Source organism: Physella acuta, unplaced genomic scaffold (assembly GCF_028476545.2).
Source record: "Physella acuta isolate Inbredline_101_S28 unplaced genomic scaffold, ASM2847654v3 ptg000200l, whole genome shotgun sequence".
Lineage (NCBI taxonomy): Eukaryota > Metazoa > Mollusca > Gastropoda > Physidae > Physella > Physella acuta.
Window position 1 is genome coordinate 1,354,252 of NW_026731719.1, and position 24,343 is coordinate 1,378,594.

Here is a 24,343-nt window from a genome sequence, read left to right on the forward strand (position 1 = left end):
CACTTTTTGTTCCCTATGTCAGTGATGAACATCACACTCGGCAGTGACAACAACTACAACCCGGATGACCCCAAAGTTTACCGCTCATGTAAGGACGTGGTCAGTAGCCAGCCCAGGCAGTTGGTCAAGCTCTCGACTGGAATCGTGGTCATGTGTGACACACAGACAGACGGCGGGGGCTGGACCATCTTCCAGAGACGTGTTACGGGAGGTGTCATTTTCGAACAGGACTGGAACAACTACAAGTACGGCTTCGGTGACTATAGCAACGGTGATTTCTACCTGGGGAACGAACACCTGTACTGCATGACCTCTAGCAAGAACTACGAAATGATGGTGGATTTCAAATGTACTTCTACGAACTTTAACTATATTTACTCGAGCTTCAAGCTCTCTGACGAGTCCAGTGGCTACAAGCTGTTCGTCACCCCTGACTCAGGAAGTGCTGGCGACTCGCTCTCCACGCTTCACAACAACAAGGCTTTTTACACCTACGACAGGGATCTGCTCCTCAACTTTCCTCCCTTATGTGCCGCCATTAACCGGGGCGGCTGGTGGTACTACGGCCCCTCTTGTATGTCTGGGTACCTCAACGGTCCCTGGGACCGCCTTCTGGTGTGGCCTACCCTCTCCTTCGTGTTCTGTCCCAACCCAGACACCAGTGAAATGAAAATAAGACCAAAGTAGCTCCAGTACGGAGAGAATGTTCCAGATGTTTAGCAAGTGGTGGCAGTTGGGGTGTCTAAAACCCGATTCCCTTTTCATTCCTCGAAAGCAAAAAATATATTTAAATATTATTAGAAAGCATCCCTTAATCATTTTGAACACTTGCTTAAATAGATTATTTTAGATGTATTTTCTAATTCAACTTTTACTATGCTATTGCGGTATCTGTTGTTATTGTACAAAGCGCTACATGCACGCCACAGCATACTTAACATCACATACACAATGATATATTCAAAACATATAACACAATAATGTACAAAACATTTTACACCATTAATATGTTTACAAAACAGTTTACACCATCTTGATATTTACAAATCATTTTACAACAACATTATATTTACAAATCATTTTACACCCTTACTATATTTACAAATTATTTTACACCATCATTATATTTACAAATTATTTTACACCAACAATGTATTTACAAATCATTGGTTCTCATGGCGGCTCATGAGGTAGATGAAATAGAGTGTGGCTGTTTCTATGACCTAGTGAATAAAGGAAAAGTGAGGTCAACACTATGCCAAGCCGCTTGTACTTCCCGTACTTGGGTATCCTTAGAAACGTCCTATGGATTCAAATTCGGAATTCGAACTGAAAACTTTCGTGTTACCAATCGTATGTTTTACCATCCGACCACGACGTCCCATTCCGGTGATATACAGAATGGTACAGGCTCATAACTGTACAAAGCAGGTTTGATAAAGTTTGTTACAGTTACGACAACTTTGTAGGCCCTATACTTTTAGACAATATACTGTATGTGTGGTTAACAGCAAAGTGTAACGATTCTAGTCTTTTGAGTTTTAGTTCGTCTTCACATCCCTACAAGACTAGATTTTGTATGTTAGTTAAAAAGAATAAAAAAAAATATCAAAATAACTATTAAATAACTATTATTAGTGATCGTTTACTATAACACCCGCAAATTTTGAATCTGGTTAAAACATGCAACTTCACTCATCGCTTTCAATTACTTAAAAAATAAAGTAAAATAATGCTGAACATTTTAATTTCTTCGTTTTTTCCGTGTTTAAAATTATATTTTTTATGCTTTGGAGGGGGGAGGGGTCGCAGGTAACATGAAAAGTATATAAAGGGGTCGCCACCTGAAAACGTTTGGGAACCTGTGTCTTAAGGCAATCACTCCCCCCCCCCCCCCCCCACCCCCACCCGTGTCAATATAATGGCAAATAAAAAATTGACTAATTGACGAAGATATTTACAAATTCTTTTACATTCACAATATGAAAGTATTCTTTAAATTACATAAACAATAGTCCGTCGCATGTGTGTAGTCTATTTTTTTTCATCTAACGACATATCTCACATATTACATAAATTAATTAGTATTTAAATCAATTATTTATGTCCCTTATTTCTGTGACAATATTGAAAACTGTTTTCAACAAAATAGTATACAATATACTTGAAAAGTGGTTCCAAATCTATATAATCATTGTAAAAAGCCCCTATGGTCAAAGGTCCGCCACCGTTAAAAAATGCATTGCAATTCTTTTTATTGTAATGGTATCACTATTTTAAGACTGTATTATGCTTACATGTTATATCACTAATGGTTAGCTGTTTGAATATTTCCTGCCTTAAAATGTTTTTATAAAATATTCAGTTTCGGGTGAAAAATATCCTTTCTGGCAATTAGATTTTTGGACCACTATTCGGATAGCACAAATCTTGTAAAACAATGACTTGTGACTACTTTTAAATTTCAAATTATTGTACCTGAATAAAACTCATTGACGATATTGTCTCATTTTTACGTTTCTAAAACTACATGTATGTTAAATGCTTCTGACTCTAGAAATATAAAAAAATAATGTTAGTTAAAGAGATGTATTTTATGAAACTAATACAGTTGCTTTCATGTTTTAGAAATAATTAATCTGACATAAACAAATCAGGACATATTAATTAGAAATGACCACGTTATATACCTGTTTTAGTGTCACATTTCCATAGCAACACTACCCTAAAATGACGGGCATGACAAACCAATAACGGAAGAGAAACCTTCCCCCTATAATTAGCAAACATGTTTCACAGATAAATCAATCTTAATACAGTAGGCTTTTTTATTTTAAAATATAACAATAAAATAAATAGTTTGAAAAATTGTGAGCTTTAAGAAGGTTCATCAGTTAGAATATACATTTAATTATCCGTAAATAATTTTATCAAACTTTGATAATCCCTAATCTGGATATCAACATAAACAACAGATAGATGGTATCATTTTTAATCACATCCACTATTTTAAAACTACGTCACAATGTTGCAATCTTCACACACACACCATCCCCATCACAAACACACATTTTTATGAAGATTACTAATCCGATAACACATAGGAATTCTATGAGGCAGCCCTAATTTTCAAACTTACTTTTTAAATTAATTTAATTATCTTAAATTTCGTGTCAGTTTTTATTTTTACCGGATTTTGACCTACATATTTTGATAAAAATCGGTCCAGTAGATGTCACTGTCCCAATCAGGACGAAGACTAAGCACAAGGAATCAAGTTAAATAAACGCTTGAAAAAAATAACAAAGTGCTGTGTTATTTAAAGTGTCTTTAATGCTCATAAATAACGTTAATTGTCTATAATGAATCATCAAAATAAATCATTTTGAGTGATTTTTAATTACGTATCAAAACTAACCTAATATGATTATCATAATGGTTACAAACACCCAACATTTGCCCATGACTTTATTGCGGCTTTGGCCGTCTGTCCTCGGCCAATTTGTAAACTCGCTGGCAAAGATCCGCTATCATAGGCCGATCAATGTATGGTGGCTAAGGCCATTTTCGATTGGTCGGCCAGTTTCGACATTGGCTGATTTCGGGCTTGGGCAGGGATCGATTGTAGGAGCGTGTAGACATATAACTGTTATTACAAATCTGATATGCCGGCAGTTATGTACACAGTACACTAGTACTCACATAACAGAGAGATAAAGATAAATGTGCAGCTTTCTTGTAGAGATAAGGATTGCAGAAAACATATTGTGTGCAAAAATTGTGAAATTCATTATGAAACAAAACGAGCCATATAAGAAATGTTAATATCTACAAAACTGGTCTAATTTTCATCTCGCAGTTAGCAAGGGTTGACGCCATGGTCAGGGGTGTCCACACCAACCCGCCCAACGTTGGCCCACCGTACTGGCCGTTTAGGTTGGAGGTGCAGCAGTTGATACCGCCGTACCACCAGCCTCCCTTGTTGATGCTGGCACAGTTGGTCATCGGCTGACCGTCGTTGTCTGTTTCCGGTGTGCTGAACTTGTACCCGCTGTGTGACACGGCGAGAGAATCCATGGCAGTTCCTGTGTAGCCGGCGACAGACAGCAGGTAGGCACCAGCCTCGCTGGAGACACTAAAGTTGGAGTACTTGGCGTAGTAGCTTTGTCCACTGAACGTCATGTCTATCCGCAGCTCGTAGTTTCTCTTGGACGTCATGCAGTAGATGTTCTCATTCCCCAGGTAGAACTCTTGCAGGCCGTAGTCCCCGAACCCGTTCTTGTAGTCCGTCCAGTTCCGCTGGAAGTTGATGGTACCGTTTACTCTTTTCTGGATGATGGTCCAGCCGCCCTGGTCAGTGGCTGTGTCGCACATGACAACCACCCCAGACGCCAGTTTGACCACTACCCTGGGCTCGGTGCTGACTACGTCACGACAAGACGTGTACACTTTTTCATCTGTGGGGTCGTAGTTGGTGTTACTCTTGGCCGCCACAGGGGCGATTTCTGAAATATATGATATATATATATATATATATATATATATATATATATATATATATATATATATATATATATATATATATATATATATATATATATATCCAAAAAGACCGTTACACTATCAACTGCTTAAATGCCTACATGACCGTTACCTTGGCAACCCCTTAAATCACAATGCGATATATTCCCGCTACTGTCCAGTGTGATATTGTCCCTTGTGTTACAGAATGGACCGCTAAAGAAAATCTCGGTGTCCACCGGCTGGCTAGTGGCGTTGGTTGGCACCATCCAAGAGCCTGAAAATGTTGGTGTTAAACTTTTTCAACTTTCAACATTATTTTATCAACTCACTCGACAATAATATTCAAGTCATGCAAACAGCTTAACTAAATTATTGTAATACACTCTCTTAAGTTATATGCATATACACAACCAAAGTACTACATATGTCGACTTTAAAAATAAAATGATGCATAACAAAGGGAAACGACTGATTGAAGTTTTATTTCCAAACAGATGGACTCCCCAATAAATTATCTTCTTGACCACTTATCTTGTTGATCTAGAAATATAAGTCAACAGTCCTAGTAACACAGTTTGACGGACCTAGTTACACAGGTCCGCCGAACTAGTAACACAAGGTGACTGACCTACTAACACTATGTAACTGACCTAGTTTACAGAGGTGCGATGAAGGTGAGTATGTAACACCCAGACACGTGATGTTCGAGTTGAGACACTCGCTGGTGCACCCAAAGACCGAGTCGACGCCCTCTCTCTCGGCAAAGTGCAACAGCATCATGGTGCTCACGTTCTGCAGGCTCAAGTTGATCTCACGTCTCGTGTAGGCGCTGGTCGCTGGGAAAATAAATTCTCATTTAATAAACGATTTATTATTGCATTGTCATCGAAGTCACAACAAACAGACATTGTGAGCTAAATAAAAGCTTATACAAAGTTTTCTTTTGACTCCGCTATTTTTCTTTCACGCTATTGTCTGGTTTATAAAAAAAAGCTCAGCTTGCACCATCACCATGGTCTCCCCTGGATAAGCCCCTGGTTGGGGGTGTAGCAAGAGATAAGGTGGTGATTACATTCACTAACATTAATTTTTTACTGGGGATGCTACGAGTGCCAAAGTTATATGACACATATTTTATCGTTTGGCCAGGTTTTCAAATTATACTGCAACCACGCACATTTTCACTTTATGTTGCTTTTGGCTTATACAAGCTTTTATTTAACTTGCTTCCTCTGTCTGTCGTCAGTCGTCAGTCTGTCTGTCAAAATCGAAACGCCCGAGCGAAATTACTGGCACTTCTAACTGACAAATACGGTTCGTAGTTTTTTCGTGGGTCAAGACATGAAGACAATGCAACATGCGATTAAATTTGACTTAATTGATTGTCTAATAATTTTTTTGTGAATTAATTTTTATTTTGTCCAAATTAGTAGGCTGTCACATCAAACTAAAAATAGTGGACAATAAATTATAGACTACTATTTAAATAACTATAAAGAAAAGCGTGGGTCTCTCCCTAAATATTAGTAAAGGTATCCAAAAGGTATTAATGTGACCCCCGCTTTTTTAACAGTTATTTAAAAAAGTAGTGTATAATTTATTTTCTATTTTTTAAGAATTATTACATAAAAGCTTGTTATTAAAACGTTTTTTATGAATTTTTAAAAATTAAATTATATCATACTGCAACAACGCACAATTTCGTATTATGATGTCTTTGTTTTTATAAAAGTTTTCTGAAACAAGGAGCCCATCTTTATTTTTCATTTATCTTTGCTGGTAGATTCTGTGAAACAATGTTTCCAGGTGGTAGAATATTAAAATCAGGGGATGTAACAAATTGTTTTGTGCAGCTGAATAAGGAAACTGTAGCTATCAGTTCGATGAGGTTCTACAGCATACTGGTGGCTTTAGCCTGCTCCACCATTTTATGCTAAAATGTTTCACCAACAAATGCTTGTAAATCTAGCTATACGCGGGCCTAGTATTGGTATGACATCGTCTCTCGCTAACACATACTTTTATATAACTTCACAATATCCCGTAAATCTCACTTTTACCACAACAAATGGATATTTCATTAATTACTTTTGTTTTCCTTAACACACTATATCTTGAACATACCTTTTGATAGAATTAACCATACCTTTTGATAAAGCTCCCAACAAAGTAAGAATGACGATGCACCCGCTTTTCATTTTCAATATGAACTGGCAAAAAAAATATGAAATTTATTTCAAAATTAAGAGTTGCCACACACGGAAAGCCGTTGCAGTAATCTTATTGCTGCAGTTGGTATACAATCTTCAAACCAGTTACTGATCTGACAATAACAAGACTCTCTGCTACGGATGTACTAGCATGGACCACTGCGTGTGACAGGCCCGGCTAATGACAGTTTACAACATAGAGTTAACACATAACAGTTTACAACATAGAGTTAACACACAACATTTTACAACATAGAGTTAACACACAATCTCGCACGTATCTTTCTGCTCGTTAAGTATTGATGATTTCTATAGCAAGCTAAAGATGCTTGCGACGATAGTGTACGCTACTTAGTGGAGCCGATTGTTGGATGAATGTAAAACTGTAAGCCTTACTTTAAAATTCAATTACAGAAGACCTCGACCTTCACTGGGATAGAAGTACTTTTCTCAAGGCTGAAGCAATTAGAAATGCTATAGGCCTAATTAGATATTACGCTAAGGTTTCAACAAAAGCCGTCCGGTAGACGTTTTCAAATTATCGTTCGCAATAATCATCTTGGATTGACAAAGGAATAAAGATAAAAAAATTCTTGTGTTTTTGATTTTTCTTTCTCCCTTCTTTCTTTTCGTGGTTTGTTTTTTTTTTACTTTTTTTTTGTTTGTGTGTGTGTAAAATACTACTTCCGGTCAATCGAAATCACTCAAAATTTGAAAAAAAGCAGTAAAATAGATCCGTGCTCATGTTGAGAGACCAAAAAGGAAAAGCATTTAAGTTATCGTGTTCCCACGGAAATAGCAAAAAAAGTATCAATTCCGATTACCGGAAATCCTTTAAAATTTGATAGGAACCTGAGCAGGTAACACTTGTTTAAATTTTCGTTCCCTTAACTTAAATGGTGCTCAAGTAATTGGCTTTTGAAAACAGAAATTGAGTAAGTACCAAAGCCGGTTATCGGAAATCGCTCAAAATCAGATAGAGAACTACAATTGTGATTATACTAAAATGACAATTTCTTCAGTATAACTGAAATGGAACTCAGTATATTGTGTACTCAGACAGACACTGACAAACAAAAAATAATTGTTAATCTAAGATTTTCCGAGGGGTAAAACGTCAACATTTGTCTAAATTTTGATTTTGATTTTTGCACGATTTCAATACTTTCTCTACCTACCGTATGTGAAAAAGTTAAAATACAGTTCTGATAGGGTTAGTGGACATGTCACAAATGTAGGTATACACCATCCACCCATCGTGCCACGTTTACTACATACCCATCAGCCACCATCAAGTTTTAGCCCACTGAGGCTGTGGGAGTTTCAAAATTGATGCTCAAATAAATACAGACTTATTAAAAAAGAAATATCAAGTTTCGAGTTGAGTAATAATAATTGTGTTATCCTATTCGTTAAAACGTTAAACAAAATCCACGTCTATCGAACAAGAGCGTCGTTGTAGAGGGTATCAACAACTCGCTGACACCTCTAGGTAGCCTCAAACGTTTACTCACACCACAGCCCCTTCCCCTTCCCCCACCCCCACTCCCCTTGTGACGACCCTACTGAAGAATGTATGTGCTGAGAGACTTGCCTGGCGAAGCCGAGAGCAACTCACTCGTGGTACAAGGCCCGTGGGACTCACGTTTCCACCCCCCCCCCCACAAGTACTGTAAATATGCATATCAAAACGTTTGGCCCTGTACACACAGGAAAAAAATATTGAAACTAATGGTAATTAAAGTAAGTTGATATCACGTCTTCTCCGCTAGACCACTAATCACCACATTAATTAACAAACTTACCATCATTAAGCTGTATTTTTTTTAGACCACAGCCCAATGATTTAACAAACTTACCACTTACTTCTACGTCTACCACCCCACAAGCTGGCTAACTCGCCAATGTAAATTGTATTATGCTCCTTATAAATAATCCAAAACCAGCTTGACAGTGTACTGTTACATCAAATAAACGAAAATCCCCAACAAATGAGATTTCTTTTACGATAACCCGCGTACATATTGTACCTTAATTCAACATTTACATAATAATATCCTAAACACGGATCCAAGAAGTGGCACTCTTCTTGTGCTAAAATCGCTTGGCGTAACGATCGAGCAGAAAGGATTTTAGAGACGCTTGAATTCGTGATGAACAACCATGACTAAACATCAGTTTTCTTGCTTACAGCCCTGACGGACGTATTTTAAATTTAGTATAACTAATGCTAGACATGAACTTTGACAAAAACAAAACGTAACCATTGACAACGAGTAGACCCAAGTACTCCCAACCAGCTCAAGGCTACGTACCATCTACTTCATCACGTGACATTCAAAATATCACCTGATCGCAAATAGAACAAAATGTTGGTGTCGTCTCAACATAAACTAACATTATGTAAATTTTTGCACGTCTCTATAAGGTTTCTTAATATTCTCTCGTATGCGATGAAAGCTTTTTCTTATACCAACTGTTTTTACACCTACAATTCTTATTCATGGGCGACACAAGAAACTAATTTCTAGGTACTTATTCTACTTATTCCTACTTTCTCCTACTTATTCTACTTATTCCTACTTACTTCTATTTACTTGAACTTACTCCTGCTTGCTCCTACTTATTCCTACTTACGATTACTTAGGATTACTTATTCCTACCTATTCCTAATTATTCCTACAGTTCTTCACTATTTCATGTTTCTGTTTATCTATGTTTATATATAAATCGTTAAAATATAGCGATGTTTTAGCGAGGTTGAAAACACAAAATTACAGCAAATAGTCAAAAATTATAGCAAACGGTCAAATAATTTGAAATCACCTAGCTACCGTCTGAAATTACCTGTGATCCCCTACCGTTAAGTTGACTGGGTGGTTTATAATTATCAGAAATAATATCGAGTCATTTGACTTTACAAAATATAATTAAATGCAACTAAACAAAAGTTGAATCTCATACAGAAGTTGTATTTTATTAACAGTCGCAAATAAATCTAATGTAAGTTTGTCTAGGTATAATATCTGGTTTGAACGTGATATTCAGTAGTCACCGTGGTAATATCTATTGATCTATCGACTGGTGGTAATCTCTACCGGCTATAAATAAATTCCTGACGTGAAATAAAAAGAATCTATTATTTGTCTACAAGAACACATGTGAAAATTTCTTGACTAACATCTCTACTAGAACTCACGACTTGTTGATGTTTGAAGTATGGACTCCCACAACAGAACGATACTTGAACAAAATCTGGACTTCTACTCGGGGCATGTTTTGACCATGTTGAATTTTATCGTTTCTATCCCGGTATGTTTCGTGGTTTCACTGATTGGCACCACCGCCAACATCTTCAACCTTTTCATCTTTCTCGGCCCCACACATAAGGACAGTCTGTCCATCGGGCTTGTCGCTCTCAGTTTTTCAGATTTGTGTCTGGAATTTCTGGCGATGGTTGGTGCCGTTACTAAATCAATGAGCGCTCTTAACCTTTGCCCTAACGTTGATATGACGTCACTGCTCTACATTATGTCATCTTGCCCAGGTAGCATGTTCTATGACGTCAGTGCTGGGACCGTTGTTCTGATATCTCTGGAGAAATGTGTTTGTGTTTTTAGTCCCTTCAAGGCCAAGCAACTCATCACACGAAAAAGGATGACGGTTGCCGTGACTTTTGTTTACGCTTTTGAATTTTCCACCTACGGTTCCATGTTCTCTAGCACCTACCTGTCCTGGGAGAGTTATCCATTGACCAACTCCACACCCAAGCTTGTCTTGATGACAACTGACAACATACAAACTCTCGCTTTCATTTATACATATGTTAACACTTTATTCTACCTGATGTTTACACAGTTTCTTGTGGCGTGTTGCAGTATAGTATTAATTATAAGCTTGAACCTTTCAAGTAAATTTCGAAACCAGACAAAATGCAGGTCTAAACAGCCAAAAAGCCGAGAGAGGAGAGAAGCCAGGCTGGTCAAGACGGTCCTCTACATCGCTGTCTCCTTCTGTCTCAGCAACCAGTTCCTGATTGTCGTCACCGTCTTGTACCAGTTGGGTGCCAACTTCGGCAGATCGCCGGTCCACTGCTTCTTACTCTCCACATCTGCCATGGTGACAACACTAAACGGTGCCATCAATGTTGTCATTTACTACAAAACTAATTCCAAATATCGGGGTATTCTAAGGAAAATTATTTGTCACGATTGGTCTGGGATAAATTAATGAGATGATGTTAGTAAAAAATCACGTGACTCTAGTTTGTTGTATAAATATTTTTAGTTGTGTCTCAACATGTTGTATTCGGTCACCTCACCTGTTAAAACTAGTTCCGTGTGTCTGACTACACGACACAATAAGGAAGCGTTGAAAATGTGTATATTCACAAACTTTTAAATTCACTAAGTAAAGACAATGATAGAAACTTTTCTTTCTTTACATATAATAGCTTTCGAGTTGGTCATTCACTATCATATCTTCGAAATTAAAATGTATTTTTATTAGCTAATTTTAGTACAAGAATCATCTAAACACGATACCAACTCGACACGATTCGTCTAAACACGATACCAACTCGACACGATTCGTCTAAACACGATACCAACTCGACACGATTCGTCTAAACACGATACCAACTCGACACGATTCGTCTAAACACGATACCAACTCGACACGATTCGTCTAAACACGATACCAACTCGACACGATTCGTCTAAACACGATACCAACTCGACACGATTCGTCTAAACACGATACCAACTCGACACGATTCGTCTAAACACGATACCAACTCGACACGATTCGTCTAAACACGATACCAACTCGACACGATTCGTCTAAACACGATACCAACTCGACACGATTCGTCTAAACACGATACCAACTCGACACGATTCGTCTAAACACGATACCAACTCGACACGATTCGTCTAAACACGATACCAACTCGACACGATTCGTCTAAACACGATACCAACTCGACACGATTCGTCTAAACACGATACCAACTCGACACGATTCGTCTAAACACGATACCAACTCGACACGATTCGTCTAAACACGATACCAACTCGACACGATTCGTCTAAACACGATACCAACTCGACACGATTCGTCTAAACACGATACCAACTCGACACGATTCGTCTAAACACGATACCAACTCGACACGATTCGTCTAAACACGATACCAACTCGACACGATTCGTCTAAACACGATACCAACTCGACACGATTCGTCTAAACACGATACCAACTCGACACGATTCGTCTAAACACGATACCAACTCGACACGATTCGTCTAAACACGATACCAACTCGACACGATTCGTCTAAACACGATACCAACTCGACACGATTCGTCTAAACACGATACCAACTCGACACGATTCGTCTAAACACGATACCAACTCGACACGATTCGTCTAAACACGATACCAACTCGACACGATTCGTCTAAACACGATACCAACTCGACACGATTCGTCTAAACACGATACCAACTCGACACGATTCGTCTAAACACGATACCAACTCGACACGATTCGTCTAAACACGATACCAACTCGACACGATTCGTCTAAACACGATACCAACTCGACACGATTCGTCTAAACACGATACCAACTCGACACGATTCGTCTAAACACGATACCAACTCGACACGATTCGTCTAAACACGATACCAACTCGACACGATTCGTCTAAACACGATACCAACTCGACACGATTCGTCTAAACACGATACCAACTCGACACGATTCGTCTAAACACGATACCAACTCGACACGATTCGTCTAAACACGATACCAACTCGACACGATTCGTCTAAACACGATACCAACTCGACACGATTCGTCTAAACACGATACCAACTCGACACGATTCGTCTAAACACGATACCAACTCGACACGATTCGTCTAAACACGATACCAACTCGACACGATTCGTCTAAACACGATACCAACTCGACACGATTCGTCTAAACACGATACCAACTCGACACGATTCGTCTAAACACGATACCAACTCGACACGATTCGTCTAAACACGATACCAACTCGACACGATTCGTCTAAACACGATACCAACTCGACACGATTCGTCTAAACACGATACCAACTCGACACGATTCGTCTAAACACGATACCAACTCGACACGATTCGTCTAAACACGATACCAACTCGACACGATTCGTCTAAACACGATACCAACTCGACACGATTCGTCTAAACACGATACCAACTCGACACGATTCGTCTAAACACGATACCAACTCGACACGATTCGTCTAAACACGATACCAACTCGACACGATTCGTCTAAACACGATACCAACTCGACACGATTCGTCTAAACACGATACCAACTCGACACGATTCGTCTAAACACGATACCAACTCGACACGATTCGTCTAAACACGATACCAACTCGACACGATTCGTCTAAACACGATACCAACTCGACACGATTCGTCTAAACACGATACCAACTCGACACGATTCGTCTAAACACGATACCAACTCGACACGATTCGTCTAAACACGATACCAACTCGACACGATTCGTCTAAACACGATACCAACTCGACACGATTCGTCTAAACACGATACCAACTCGACACGATTCGTCTAAACACGATACCAACTCGACACGATTCGTCTAAACACGATACCAACTCGACACGATTCGTCTAAACACGATACCAACTCGACACGATTCGTCTAAACACGATACCAACTCGACACGATTCGTCTAAACACGATACCAACTCGACACGATTCGTCTAAACACGATACCAACTCGACACGATTCGTCTAAACACGATACCAACTCGACACGATTCGTCTAAACACGATACCAACTCGACACGATTCGTCTAAACACGATACCAACTCGACACGATTCGTCTAAACACGATACCAACTCGACACGATTCGTCTAAACACGATACCAACTCGACACGATTCGTCTAAACACGATACCAACTCGACACGATTCGTCTAAACACGATACCAACTCGACACGATTCGTCTAAACACGATACCAACTCGACACGATTCGTCTAAACACGATACCAACTCGACACGATTCGTCTAAACACGATACCAACTCGACACGATTCGTCTAAACACGATACCAACTCGACACGATTCGTCTAAACACGATACCAACTCGACACGATTCGTCTAAACACGATACCAACTCGACACGATTCGTCTAAACACGATACCAACTCGACACGATTCGTCTAAACACGATACCAACTCGACACGATTCGTCTAAACACGATACCAACTCGACACGATTCGTCTAAACACGATACCAACTCGACACAATTAAGGACAGATAGTCACACAAAATCTATACGTCATTCAGACCTGAAACGTATTGAATTGTGGTTAGTGCCGGCGCCAGGTTATTTAGCGCCCTAGGCAAAACTTATTAAAACGTCCCCTTTCACACAAATTAATTACTAAAACATATGTGTAAGAAAACAATTCATTAAAAGTAACATATTAATTTATTATCAATTGCCTAAACGTTAAATGTAGACATCAAAATCAAATTTTACTTGACACCTTCGTTGCAAAAGTACTAATTTCTCCAATTCCAGTTTGCAAGCGTAATCACGTTTTATTGAAATTGTTACTAAGTCCACGAGTCTACTTTGTACTTTACAACATAGCCCCCCCCCCCCCCCCCCCTATAAATTGTAAAGTGCCCCACCTTCTCGGTGGGGAAAAAGTCTGAAAAAACAAAAACACTGAAACAAAAAGTTCGTGTAGTATTCGACTCTCTGCAGTCCTCCTAAGGTGAGTTCCTAAACGGAACTTACCTGTTTTTAGCTTGACTGTTTTAGTTATTATTGTAAAATGTCTATATTGTGTGATTATGTAACGATTATTTTGTTGTGAAAAATAAAAGGCTATAAATGTTATAGATTCCAGCCTAAAATTGTTATATAGGAATCCTTTAGGAGAGGTTGAAAAATATAAAAAGATAATTAATTAGATGTTTAATTTACGACTAAGACTGTATGTCTTCAAACAGTAAGTATTGCAATCTACAACGGCTACTGATGTATTTGTTTTTCAACTTGATAATGCTAAAAAAAACCTGCCAAACTATTTTGTTTAGAACTTAAGCTCTATATCATTTTTATAGTAATAAATAATAACTTAAAGTTGTATTTATATGTAAGCGGTCTACCTAAGGTGCAGGAATTTAAAATGAATGTAAAGTTAAGCAACGAATTATCTCCCATTTGAAAATCCAAATAACAAAATTTTATTCAAGGGAAATAACTTTCACAAGAATTGCTAAATTAATCAACTGTAACTAAGACATGATTGAAAAACACAACAAAACGCTATAAATTTCATTACTTAATAATTGTAACACATTATTTATATTAGTTATGTAACCTTGTAAAAACAATATACTTTACCTATTGAATACATAACTGTGTGTTTTGTTTAAAATTTCAAAAACGGTAGCTTTTTTTTAACATACTTCTATTCAATTTTGATGTCCTACTAATACTTGTATATGCGTTTAACCAAAGTAGTATCAAATTTTGGATCCCCTAAATAAAGGGATGTCTTTCAAAAAATCAAATACGGGTAACTGTTTAAGGCATTGCTAGAATTATTGATTTAATATAAAAAAATTATAATTTGAAAAAAACTTAGTTTACTGTTATAAATTCCATCCTATGTAATATATATTAATACTTTAAGAGTGGTTGGTAATATAGATTCCGCTGAGATTCCTAAAAAACTAAAGATTTTTGTCAACTAGAGAATGCCTACATTTCTAGTGTATTCCGTACTGAATTGAAATCATCTAACTTACGATAAACTCGACTACTCGATATACTCTAATACATTCACAAAACAGATCAAACTTCGATACCTAAACATAACTAGACTCGATGCTCTAGAACTACGGCACCAACTCGTTTAACTTCACCAAGCTCTACAAACGAGACTCTCAATCAACAAAGATTTCACTGGACCTACTACTACACTTTAAAAGTCAAATAATTCGATACCTTAATACCACAAGAATCAAACTTCCGAAGTAAGAACTACGATACTTCATCACCTACATTCTCATTTCTCTACTACCAATCAGATTCCACTAGACCTTCAACTACACAACAGCCAAATAAAAAATACGATACTTTAACACTTAGATACTTTATACCTACGAAACCATATCAGCAACAGCCTTCCCCCGTAACTCCCAAATCTAAACGATTCATCAAAACTTACCAAACAAGTGATAATACTCTGAACACACGTAATTACAAAACTCTATACACCAGAACAGATTTCGAATTCAAAATCAGAGAAAACGAGACTTACAAGCCCTATTAAAATTAGAAAACCGAAATTTAAATTAAGAACTTATTTAATCGTTTTTCTACATCAATTATGTGACACCAAATTAAAAAGGCGAAGTGACTGGTAAAAAGCGCCCCGACCTTTCCAACTTAGGAAGGTGGGGTTGCATTTTCACCATCGCGAATATATATAGGCCTACAATATACCTAATTTTGGGGTGGAGGTGCAAAATTGATAGTTCGTCCTGGGTGCCGAAATAGATCGCTACTTCTTTATAAAAGTTATTAATTATAAGGTACTTTTCGATAATAGAGATTAAAACTTTTGCGCCCCCCTAGGGATAGCGCCGTAGGCGACCGCCTAGTTCGCCTTATTGGTAGCGCCTGCCATTATTGTGTTTTTTTTTTTTTTATTCACGTATTTATTACAATTTTATTACTTTTTATCTGTTGTATACAGGGGCGTAGCGAGGGGGGGGGGGGGTGGACCGCACAGGGTGACACAATACTCCACCAATGCTTGCATGACATGACATTACACAAACTGTTTAAACTTAGGTCCTAAGCACCCCACATAACAGCCAATCACCAATTAATTAATCATTCAAATTCTCAAAAGTTTTTTGATAACCTAAGTCAGGGGTCGGCAACCTGCGGCTCGCGATATCAAGATGCGGCTCTCCAGCTACTTGAACAAATACTAATAATCTTAATAAAAAAATAAAATATTTGAAATAAAAAAAATGTTAGTTGCTCTTTAAAACCAGGGAAATTTTGAAAAATGGAACTTTTGGCTCTTCCGCTTCAAAAGGTTGCCGACCCCTGACCTAAGTGAAGCTTGGCAGTATGCCTAGTAAATGTATATATATATATATATATATATATATATATATATATATATATATATATATATATATATATATATATATATATATATATATATATATATATATATATATATATATATATATATATATATATATATATATATATATATATGTATATATACTTTTTTAGAGGGGGGGGGGGTGACACCATTAAGTACCGCACCGGGTGACAACCGACCTCGCTACGCCACTGGTTGTATGAGCACACTTTTGAATGTTTGTTGCTATTATTGTGATACACAAGTGTACAAATCATGTTTTTAAATGAAATTCAGTAAGAACATAAAACTTACAACAATTTAAAGGTCCTGAATATTTAGGATAACCAACTATTCACGCAATCTTTGCATGTTGATGTTCATGTTGGTTGCAATACTGTAGTGACTGGTTTCGGAATTTTAAAAATGTTTTCATTCAGGTTCGGCTACTCCGTCATCTCTCAGTGTGCTACAATATTAACTGGATTACCTCCCTTCTAAAATAATACACGTTTATTGTTTCTTACATTTGCTCTCGAGATTGAATGACCCAGGATAAATCTGCAGCAAAGGCTAGGTAATAAGATATATTCGCTCCTATTTAAAATAGACAGAAGGTAAATTGTTATTTTTTTGGACGCCTCATATACTGACTTGGTATAGGGTCGGCTATTGGCGCAGAAAATAGATATTATGTGTATACGTTATTGGTGATTTTAGAAACTATATTTAGTAATTAATAATCATCTTAATCAATTTATTTGAAAATTGTAGAAAGCGATTGTAAGTATTTAGAGAACTTCATAAATCCTGATTCACCATCTATTCAACATGATGATAATTTAATGTTAAAACGAATAGTTAAAAAACTTTATAAAATAAGCATTTAAAAAAGAAAATAAAACAAACTTGCTTTCTTAAGTAAAATCATTTGTAGCTAAAATAAGTAAGATATTTTATTCGCAAACTGAACTTTTATTGAAGAAAATAAGTTCATTGACGATTTTCAAAGCAAGTTGATTTTTCTATTCTTTTTTTCAACCTTTTAGTAATTCATTATAGATGAAGTCTACAGCAAAAAACCAGCCAACCGTGACCAAACAGTTTCTCCAACACGAATACAGATTTCTTATTAATTTATAAACACAAGTTTTTTTGTTCTAAAACTGACACAATAAGTTGCAAAGCCTCTTTAAACTTCGGTGGTCAAAAATTCAATTAAATTTCACGCGCACAGACGTAAAAGTATCCATGACAACAGGTAAACAAAACAAGTCTAGACACGCCCCCTGTTATCTAACAACAATGATACAATCAACGGTTTTAATTATTCATCCCTCCTGATTATACGAGATACAAAAGTGCTAATCGTTTGTTATACATTGTCACATCAATGGTTTTTGATGTCAGTTCTGATAATTTCATACGTCAAGAATGAAAAAAATTATACTTATGAAGTATTTTTCTATGTTCTTTAAGGTAGATACATGACTACAGTAGAATCTATACATTCCACTAAATCTTCACTACACCCTTACATGTACACAACCAAGACCAATAGTGTATACTTCACAAAACTTCGCTACATTCTACTTGTATACAACCTAGGCCAATAGTGTATACTTCACAAAACTTTCGCTACACCCTACTTTACTTGGGCACAACCTAGGCCAATAGTGTATACTTCACAAAACCTTCGCTACATTCTACTTGTATACAACCTAGGCCAATAGTGTATACTTCACAAAACTTTTGCTACATTCTACTTGTATACAACCTAGGCCAATAGTGTATACTTCACAAAACTTTCGCTACATTCACAAAACTTTCGCTACACCCTACATGTACACAACCTAGCCTTAAATATTTAAAGAGACGATCTCACCCATAGCCCATGTTTGGACGTCTGGTTTTCTCATTGCACTTCGTCCAGCACCGTCTTGTAGACAACTTTATAGTGCCAAGTATATGGTGCTGTATGCAGATGTTCTGCTCATATTGTCCTCACCTTTATAGTGCCAAGTATATGGTGCTGTATGCAGATGTCCTGCTCTGATTGTCCTCACCTTTATAGTGCCAAGTATATGGTGCTGTATGCAGATATTCTGCTTATATTGTCCTCACCTTTATAGTGCCAAAAGTATATGAGGCTGTATGCAGATGTTCTGCTTATATTGTCCTCACCTTTATAGTGCCAAGTATATGGTGCTGTATGCAGATATTCTGCTTATATTGTCCTCACCTTTATAGTGCCAAGTATATGGTGCTGTATGCAGATATTCTGCTTATATTGTCCTCACCTTTATAGTGCCAAGTATATGGTGCTGTATGCAGATATTCTGCTTATATTGTCCTCACCTTTATAGTGCCAAGTATATGGTGCTGTATGCAGATATTCTGCTTATATTGTCCTCACCTTTATAGTGCCAAGTATATGAGGCTGTATGCAGATGTTCTGCTCATATTGTCCTCACCTTTATAGTGCCAAGTATATGGTGCTGTATGCAGATATTCTGCTCGGATTGTCCTCACCTTTATAGTGCCAAGTATATGGGACTGTATGCAGATGTTCTGCTCAGATTGTCCTCACCTTTATAGTGCCAAGTATATGGTGCTGTATGCAGATGTTCTGCTCATATTGTCCTCACCTTTATAGTGCCAAGTATATGGTGTTGTGTTTGGTCCATTCGTTAACGCGAGAATGCATCGAGAAGGATGTTATTGTTAAATCTTTTTTTAGTTTTATTTATTGAATTTACTATTTGGTAAACTACATTAAAATTACTAACGTAATTTCTAAATAATGTTTAAATTGACATTCTTGTATTGTCACAAGAGACGAATCCGCCTGGAAAATGTGAGCATAACTGCTGCAGAAGTAGGTCAAACATCCGACAAACAAAACCAAAAAATAAAAAACCAACAGAAGTTATGAACTAAATAAATGCTAATAATAAAATAAATAATAAAGTCTAGTGAACAGTGTGGGCATAGCATATCTTGCAACAAATAAATAGTAATAAGATCTGGGGAACAGTGTGGGCATATCTTGCAACAACAAAAATTGATTTCGCGGCTCAGTTGGGTTAACTAGCTAATAAATTTGGGGATTCTGATCAGTGACCCGTGTCAGACATGCCGACTGGAGAATTCTTTTCATCATCAAAATCCTAAACCGCAACTGGTCGGCGTCTAGTATCTTGAGAAAAGATCTTTCACAATGCTAGCGGAATGCATAACTTATAAGTCTGGACCTTAATGATGCGTTAAAGACATTCACTGAGACGATTGATACCGACATTGTGTGAAGAAGAAAGTTACAGCTGACAGATCACAGGCAGTGGTGTCTATTGTTGACAGATCACAGGCAGTGGTGTCTATTGTTGACATATCACAGGCAGTGGTGTCTATTTTTTCTCCACTGAAGACAGCGACCATCAGCTAAACCGATCTGCATGGTCACACATTGAAAAACGCATTACGTTTACTAATGCTAAAAATAGAAATGGACTTCTCTTCCACAATACTGACAATGATAATATCAGGTAACACACGGGTTTAAATGCGTAGCTCTGTTCAACAGTTACAAAAAAGTAACGCCTTCTCAAAAATGTTCAAGTTCCTAACAGCAACTGACGACTGCCTACAGTTTTCTAAGCTATAGAAATCTGAAACAATGTTGACAATCTAAATACAAAAACGTTAACAATACATTAGTCTATGTCGAAACGATACAATGCTGAACAATTTAGGCGCAATCACCAGCTAAAGACGACGGAAACTTATTGAACCACAGAGGTAGATAATTTGGCTCTATGAACGCTCCGCAAGATCGCAGTAATATCTTTGTAAGATTTATAGTTGATAATTTTGCTTTGAATGTTCTTCTATTAGAGATTCTCATATCATAATAGTCTAAGTAAGATACGAAGTCTCATGGTTTTCATTATGTTTAACTATCGTTCGTAGATGTAAAAACATTATTGTATTTTGTTTTTTAGCATCCTCTTAAGCGTGTTATTTATTCTGTTTTATTGTCGCTATTTCAATCAAGTCAACATTCACATTAAAAAAAAAAACGTCAAGCTTATTGTCAAGCAGACTGGTTAATTAATAACTCCTACTGTGTTTATTGATTGCATTGAAACTTCATCAGGCCGTTTCCTTTGCCGTCTAGAGTATTATTTTTGACGTAACTGTTGCCGTCAAGAGTGCTGTCTTATCACTCAGAGAATATTTTCCTAAGATTTTGTTGGGAGTTTTCTGTTGATATGCAGTTGTAGATGTACAATTTCAGAAGTGCACACAACGATACTCTAAATAAAAATGGACATAATATGCGCAATGCTGGTTCTGATAATAACAGGTAATGTTTTTCTTTTTTAATACTCTTAATGGCCGTGTGTGTGTGTGTATGTGTGTGTGTCTGTGTGTGTGTGTGTTTGTGTGTTTTACATATCTACATAGATGATGCTCAATTTTGTTTTATAATCACAACTGTTGTTATATATTTCGCGAATTATTTTACCAAAATATATTTTAAATTATTTTGTAATTCGACAATAATTGTTTTTCATAATATATATAATATATAAATATATAATTATATTTATTTAAATGATAAATTATCTTAATTAAAAAGCATAAATTAATATTTTCTATATCTTTAATTGATTGTGTGTTGGTTTTTACAATTACTCTATTTTTATTTACTTATTTTTTATGGTCGCCATGGTGTTGCTTTTGGTTTTTAAATCTTAAGGAATAATTTTATGTGGATGTGAAATTGTTTTAAGATTTATATTTCAGCTAGCCCAAGCATGTGTCAAGTAAAAAACATAGAGTTCACTTTACGAAACAAAAGTGACCTGATCATGTTAGCTATGGATGAGCAGCACAGCGCAGAAGGAGATTTAGATTGTGCCATGAAATGTGCAATGAGCCAAAGTGATTGTGACAGTTTTATTTATGACGACAACAGTAAAGACTGCAAGTTAGGTAGGTTTTTAAACCGCCACAATCTATAGATTCTAGTATGGAACATAGCGATACTCACACACATAAGCTGATAGTTAAACACATTTGCTTTCATATTTCAGGTTTTTGTACTCTACCAAAGGACGTCGTCACCACACCAATACCTGCACCACCAACCAACTCTAAACTTTTCACAAGTACATTTTACTTGGATGGGAAAGTTTCTGTCGGGAATGGAATAATGGGATCTTGTCACGCGGCTGCTTGCCTTGGTTTGTAGAACGTCACACTTCAGTTCTCAGTTAATGATAAAACTATTGCTGCACAAGTACTTCATTGTCATTTTATATTTCAACAGCTTAATTTTTAAAAATATTTGTTCATTGATGTCAAAATGGATAGACATAATTCTGGTAATGTTAATTAATGTAATTATGTTTCAGCACAAGAAAAAATTACAAAAATACTGACCAGAGTTCTGTATGACCCAGCTGTTTATAAATCTTGTGCCGACGTAAAGAACTCCAGCAACCCCAGACAACTTTTACAACTGTCGTCTGGTCTTGTCGTCATGTGTGACACAGTGACAGATGGAGGGGGCTGGACAATTTTCCAACGTCGTGTCTCCGGTGTCGTGGACTTTTACCGCAACTGGGAGGAATACAAACACGGGTTTGGAGACTTCGACGCTGGAGAATTTTACCTCGGCAACGAAAACATTTACTGTCTGACAGCAAACAGGTCTTATGAATTCAGAATCGACATGACTTACAATAGAACAAGCTACTACGCTGCGTATTCAGGATTTAAATTTTATCCTGAAAGTGAATTTTACAAGTTGTATTTTGATGGGTACTCTGGAAATGCCGGTAACTCAATCAACGACAAAAACAACAACCAAAAGTTCAGCACCTACGACCAGGATAACGACAGCGGCAGCAGGAATTGTGCTGTTGTCTACCACGGAGCATGGTGGTACGCTGATTGCCAGAACTCGAACCTCAATGGCCTGTACGGGAGTACAGAGTACGGTGTGGGTCTAAACTGGCTGGCACTAACTGGCGATTATGGGAGTCTCGACAGTTGTGAGATGAAAGTCAGAGCCAAATAATGAAATAAAATGGAGGATTGGGGTAAGGAAGGATAAAAATAAGTGTATACTAAGAAAGAATGAGCAGATCTCTGTGTTGGGAAAAAAATGTGTTCTCGAATTTGAAGGAAATTTGCCTTGACTTTGTGTTGTATTTCATTTCTTTATTATTTAGTGTTTTTACTGTCTCTATGCATGTTAGGTGTACATGTGAAGTGAGATTTTTAGTTTTATTAAATTGCATTCACTAATGTTAATTCATCCGTGGGCCCTGATTATTTTGTTGTTTATATTTTCTCTCTATATTTTGTTATGATTAGTTGTTACGGAAACAACAGTGTTTTGGTCTAAGACGTTTTTTTTACTCAAACCACTGTTTCTTAATATTTACAGTTCCAAGCGTGTATGTTCACTTCATGACATAATGAATTAGTAAAAACTATTGTAATATTATGTCTAAACAAATTATTTTTGTAGCTGCTTAGTCTTAGAGTTTTCAGTAATCCATGTTGTGGATTTACCGTTGGATTCTTCATGGATAAAAATCTAATTTTAGAAAGGCTTAGGCGGACACTGACAACTTTAAAAAAGTTTTCAGTCGTTTAAACCAAGTTTTATTCATACGTTATATAAATAAACATGTACAGTGAGCCATATTTCATGTTATAATAACACGCATATCATTACAATGTGTATAGTTAGGCCTATGAAAAAATAAATAGTACATTATTTTTCTGTTGCATTGTTCTTTTTTTTTTTTTAAAAACAATGAAATTATCATATTTAATACAAGCTTTTGATAAAATTAATTTGAAAAACGAACGTATGTGTTAATTTCATTGAATGAGAGTATTTTCTTTAAACAATTAACAAAGGATATGCACTTATACAATACAGTTCAAGATTTTTCTCTCTATTAACATAGAAAGTGTAAACACGAATCCAAACATTGAGAGCATCGAATTACAAAGTCTCAAAGTCCTTGTTTTAAAATGGTTCATTAAGCGCGGAGTGATGCAGGGTAACCGTCAAGCATAGACGGTCATTACTTGTGACTCGATACGTTGGTCTGCATATTTAATGGACAACTTTTTATTTATTTTTTCCTGCGTCTTTCATTTTGGTGATCAACGTCATCAAACGATGGATCATGTGATCGTCTAACCGCCATCCGCCATTTTCTTGACTGCATAAGAAAGTGTAACGCATTGAAAATATTACCTCGTATATAATAGAGTATACCAGGTACCGTGTTCAATAGAGTACACGGGGTATCGGAGTACACGGAGTATCGGATTACACGGAGTATCGTATGCAA

At 36.8% G+C, this 24,343-nt stretch overlaps 2 protein-coding genes across 2 annotated transcripts; one reads left to right on the forward strand and one right to left on the reverse strand.

The window, feature by feature from the left end:
- Positions 1-3,828: 3,828 nt before the first annotated feature.
- On the reverse strand, positions 3,829-6,451 carry LOC131937121 (techylectin-like protein). The gene is made up of 4 exons (XM_059294315.1): positions 6,427-6,451; positions 5,175-5,360; positions 4,655-4,798; positions 3,829-4,457 (listed from the first exon to the last, which is right to left on the reverse strand). Exons 1-4 carry the CDS (start codon positions 6,449-6,451, stop codon positions 3,829-3,831), a joined length of 984 nt encoding a protein of 327 aa, XP_059150298.1.
- A 15,327-nt stretch (positions 6,452-21,778) lies between these two features.
- Positions 21,779-23,046, forward strand: LOC131937122 (ficolin-2-like). The gene is made up of 3 exons (XM_059294316.1): positions 21,779-21,956; positions 22,058-22,207; positions 22,379-23,046. The coding sequence occupies exons 1-3, from the start codon at positions 21,779-21,781 to the stop codon at positions 23,044-23,046; spliced, it is 996 nt and encodes a 331-aa protein (XP_059150299.1).
- Positions 23,047-24,343: the final 1,297 nt, after the last annotated feature.